This window comes from Neomonachus schauinslandi, chromosome 9 (genome assembly GCF_002201575.2).
Source record: "Neomonachus schauinslandi chromosome 9, ASM220157v2, whole genome shotgun sequence".
NCBI lineage: Eukaryota > Metazoa > Chordata > Mammalia > Carnivora > Phocidae > Neomonachus > Neomonachus schauinslandi.
Genome location: NC_058411.1, coordinates 440074 through 444812, shown reverse-complemented (window position 1 = coordinate 444812; position 4739 = coordinate 440074). Strand labels below are relative to the sequence as shown.

The 4739-nt window shown below is 69.2% G+C and overlaps 1 protein-coding gene across 1 annotated transcript in view; it reads left to right on the top strand.

Annotated features, from left to right (window-relative positions):
• The first annotated feature begins 2244 nt into the window (after positions 1–2244).
• Positions 2245–4739, top strand: part of TMEM121 (transmembrane protein 121) — a 3975-nt gene continuing 1480 nt past the window's right edge. Inside the window, exons 1-2 of the mRNA XM_044918030.1 lie at positions 2245–2299; positions 4238–4735. Coding sequence (XP_044773965.1) covers positions 4372–4735 — 364 coding nt within the window. The 5' untranslated portion in view covers positions 2245–2299; positions 4238–4371. The remainder of the gene's footprint in view (positions 2300–4237; positions 4736–4739) is intronic.

The window sequence follows — 4739 nt, the reverse complement described above, 5'->3', positions numbered from 1 at the left end:
CAGTGGGGAGGGGCTGCGGCTAGGTGGCCACACCCCAGCGTGGAGGTGGTAGCTGGGTGGAAGCCCGGCCTCGAGTGAGGTGCGTGGGGCCGGGCTTGCACCCAAACGAGGGCAGTGGTGTTGCAGCTCGGGGAGACAGCGGGACAGTGTGCGCGGCGGGCAAACGAGGCCTGGCCAGGCCATGGGGGGCTGTCGTCAGAGACAGGGCTGGGGGGCTGGCAGGGCCAGCGCTGCTGGGGCGGGTGTCAGCCAGGCCTAGGAGTGGGAGGCAGACTGGCAAGCCGGGAAAGTGTTTCTGGGTTGAATTATGTCCCCCAAAATGTACTTTCAAGTCCTAAACTCTGGCACGTCCAAAGGCGGCCTTATTTGGAAACAAGGGCTTTGCAGATGTTGTCAAGTGAAGATGAGGTCACCAGGGTGGGCCCCTCCGGCATGACACGTGTCCTCACCACACGTAAAAGGCCCCGCAGTGTCCACGGCAGATGGCAGTGGGGCGTCCACAAGCTGAGGAAGCCTAAGCATGAAGAGCCAAGGAACGGACTGTCCCCCAGGAGCCTGCCCTGCCCTGCCCCTGCCTGGGGTTGCAACCCCCACCGCTCTGGGCCTGCCCTCAAGGGCCTCGCCTCCACCCCCCACCCCCTCACCCCCCCACACCTCCATCCCCCACCCCTCACCCCTACACACCTCCACGCACCCAACCCCTTCATCCCTCCACCTGGAGCAGATGGAAACACAGAGTCAGGGGGCTGAGCACCAGTGAGGTCAGCAGACACAGGGCAGGCTTTCACAGGCCTGGGCTTTGTCTAACTGGAGGCAAGAACAGGGTGCTGGGGTGGTGGGGGCACCAAAGCAGCCTTGCAGGTCTGGGGCTAAAGACCGGGGTTTTTGAGCATGCCCTTGGGGGATGTGGGGGAGGGCAGAGGGCGAGAAGCTGGGGGGGCAGCCCCTCCCTGAGAGTGGAGGACACAGGGAGGTGCTTCTGGCTCTCTTCCTACTCCACCTGCCCCTCCTCTGCCTCCTGGGCCTGCCAGGTGGATCTGCCCTGGGGGCAGCTGGTGCTGCCCACTGCCCAGGTGGGGGCCTGTATGCCTGAGCCTCCTCCCCTCCTCCCTCCATGCTGCACGTGTGGCCTTTCACTGCAGGCCTCTTGTCCCTTGAGGGCTGGGGCTTCTGGAGGCCTCCCTGGGAGAGAGGAACCATGCTGAGGTTTGTGGGGCCCCTCCCTGGGCACAAACGCAGGGAAATGGCAGCGACAGTGTGAGTGGGTGTGGGGGCTGGTTTCCCAACCAGTCATCCCGAGGGTTCAAGCTTCTCACAGCACCTCAGCTGTGCTGCTCCTGGATGGCCACAGTGGCCAGCTATCCTCACTTCCCACTGGCACCGAGATGTCCCTGGGGCCCCCGTGTGGAGGGAGGGTGGCCAGACGGGTCACCAGCACAGACCCAGGAAGCGCTCAGGGCCTCAATGTCAGCAGACCTGGGTGTGAGTCATGCTTCACCCCTGTGCATCAGGGGAATGCTGGGTGACCCTTCACCTCTCTGACCCTGCATATCCTTCTCTGACGAGGGAGGGACGGAGGCACGTGGGAGCAGCTCTGGGGAGGGCAGCAGGTGCACTCCCCTCCTCCACCCTAAGGGCGACAGGGTGGGGTGTGGGGGCTCAGGGTGGACAGGCTGGGGTTGGGGGAAAACGTTCCCCAGCATGGCTGAAGAAGACGAGGACCACCCACTGCTCCTGTCTTCCACCCTCAGAAGAAACTCAGGAAGTCTGAAAAAATCCAGGGTTCGGGGTGTCTTTGAGATGCGGGGCCCACAGGCCCACCCCACTTCTCTGTCCCCACAGGCCACTTGCAGAGGGCCAGTGGTCAGCCCAGCCCCACGTCGGGACCAGCTCCGCTGCAGGGAACTGAGTCCTCAGGCTGTTTGTCGAAGGCGAGTGGGGTCACCCTGGTGGGCGGCCTGGGTGGGGCTGCAGTGGGATTTCAGAGTGTGAGCGGGACTGAGCGCCCGCGGGCGAGAGATCCCGGCTGTGGGGTGAAGCAAGGTGCAGAGGCTTCCCAGGGATGGCGCGCGGATCCGGCGGGGTCCCGGGCACCGCCGCAGTGTAGGGCTGTCGCCGTGGCAACGGGCGCTGGGGGGGGCGGGGGGGCGGCGGCGCGCCGGGACCCCCACCGCGCGGGGCGTGGCCTTGGGCGAGGGCGGGGCCCCTGGTGGGGGCCGTGCCGAGGAGCGAGGGGAGCGAGCAGAGCGGAGGGAGCGCGGCCTCGGCCCGGCGCGGAGGCTCCGCGGGCCGGCGGTGGGTAGGCGCGGGGCCGCCGGCGGGAGCGGGGCGAGCAGGGGCCCGGGCGCAGGGGCTGGGACGCGCAGCGGTGCTGCAGGGCGGGCCCCGGCCGGGGGCGCGGGCGCTGCGGGCAGAAGGGCGGAGACGCAGCTTGCCGGGAGCAGCCTCGGTCTGGTCGGGGCTGACGGCCCCTTCCTGCCTGCCCCCACCAGTGGGCACCGAGGAGGTGGCTAGGGGAGGGGGCGGGCAGGGGGCAGGCGGGGGACCGCAGGGCCGGCCCAGGACAGCCAAGGCAGGAGGGCCTGGGGCCAGGTCCCCGGGGAGAGGCCGGGAAGGGTGTGCGGGAGGGTTGGTGAGGCCCTGGCTCTGGCTTCCTGGGGCAGGGGCGGGGACTCCCCCTGCGGGCTCCCGTCGGGATGGGGTCTGTCCTGGCATCCCCAGCCGGGCTATGACGAGTGGCCGAGAGAGGGAACGAGAACGCCGAGGAGTAGATGGGGAGGGGTTAGCGGTGCAGTGGCTCTCTGGCTACTTGGCCTGGCAGGAAGGCTGCTGCGGCCCGAGGAGGCCCGGGTGGGAGGGGGCTTCCACCTGGTGGGTGAAGATGGGCTGAGTGTGTGGGTGGGGCGCAGGAGCTCCCGGAACTGTGGAGGTAGCGGCATAGGGCGCTCGCCCCCAAGGCACCTCCACTCGAGGTGTCCGAACTCACAGTGTGGGGGTCCTGTGTGGGGCTGCAGGGCCCCTGGGAGGCGGGTGCTGGGTGGGGCAGCAGCCTCGTTGAGATCGGGAATGGAGGTGCCAATCTGGAGGAGGACCTCCTTCCCCAATCTTGGGGGCAGTGGTGTCACCAGGGCCGGGCTGAGCACTCGCTTCACAGTCACGGGTGACATTAAATTTTATGTCCTTGTCTAGACAGGGCAGTAAACAGAGCCCAGGGCCAAGGGTGCTGTGGAAAGGGGAGGCGGGGTGAGGGGGCCTGGCTGGAAGTGCGTGCAAGCGAGTCTGCAAGTGACGGTCAGAGGGTGCGGGCTTGTGGGCCCAGGTGTGGGGACCCAGTCTGCTGTGGGACTCCGACCAGCGCAGTCATGACAGCCTGTGTGCCAAGGCTGTGAGAGGAGCAGGGGGCTGCAGAGCCCAGAGAAGGTCCGGGTGGGGACAGCGGAGGGCGGGCTTCCTGAGATGGCCCCAAAGGTGCAAGGGAGGGACTGTAAGGGGTCCACCCCTTCACAGTAACAGGGCAGTGTGGGTGTGCGGGCGCGCAGGCGGGGCGGTGTACCTGGCGGGAGACGCGGCCGGGGCGCGAGCCTCCGTAGGCAAGGGGAGCCCTCGTGGGAACGGGACTGGGAATGGTCCACACGGCCTGGGGAGAGTGGACGGGTGTGTAGGGGGTACTGAGTGGGCCGAGGCAGGAGGAAGAGATGCAGGGCAGGAGGCTTCTGGGAGAGGATCCGCAGGACTGGGATGATCCTCAGTCCTGGACCAGAAAACATGCCGGGAGCGCGGGCGCCGCGCCGGGGATGGGGCCTGGGCCTCCGTGGGCCTCCGTGGGCCTCCGGCGCTCCCCGAGCGCGCAGACAGGAGGCCGCGGGCCCGCCTCCCCGCCCAGCAAGGCGGCCGGCGGGGAGAGGACGCCGGAGGGCCGGCGGCGTGGGCCCAGCAGGGACAAACCACCGGGGCCCGGGGACGCGCGCAGCGGGGAGAAACCACTTCCGTTCCGTTTCCTTCCTGGCGGCGGCGGGAACCAGGTCTCGGGTCTCAGGTGGGGCTGCAGCGCCCCCTGGGGGCCCTGCTCCCGGCTCCCCGTCCCCCGCGCGCTTCGGCGCGTGCGTGCCACAGAGGCCCCGGGCGCCCGGCGCGCGCACAGCGCCCCGCGCCCCGCGCAGGAAGCACGTCGCGGGGGCCGAGGAGGGCGGAGGCTGCCCCCGCACTGCGCCCTTACTGTCCCCTCTGCTCTCCCCAGGTTCCGAGCTCGCCAGCCCGCAGCGGTGGCGCCCTCAGAGCGGCTGGACAGGCCCCGTCGCGCCATGCCCGCGGGCTGAGCGCCGCCGCCGCAGGGCCTCGTCCCGCCTCGCGTGGGGGCCCCGGCGGCCGACCATGGTGCTGCCGCCCCCGGACCGGCGCCACGTGTGCCTGACCACGCTGGTGATCATGGGCAGCATGGCGGTCATGGACGCGTACCTGGTGGAGCAGAACCAGGGCCCGCGCAAGATCGGCGTGTGCATCATCGTGCTGGTGGGCGACGTGTGCTTCCTGCTGGTGCTGCGCTACGTGGCCGTGTGGGTGGGCGCCGAGGTGCGCACGGCCAAACGCGGCTACGCCATGATCCTCTGGTTCCTGTACATCTTCGTGCTGGAGATCAAGCTCTACTTCATCTTCCAGAACTACAAGGCGGCGCGGCGAGGCGCGGCCGACCCGGTGGCGCGCAAGGCGCTGACGCTGCTGCTGTCGGTGTGCGTGCCCGG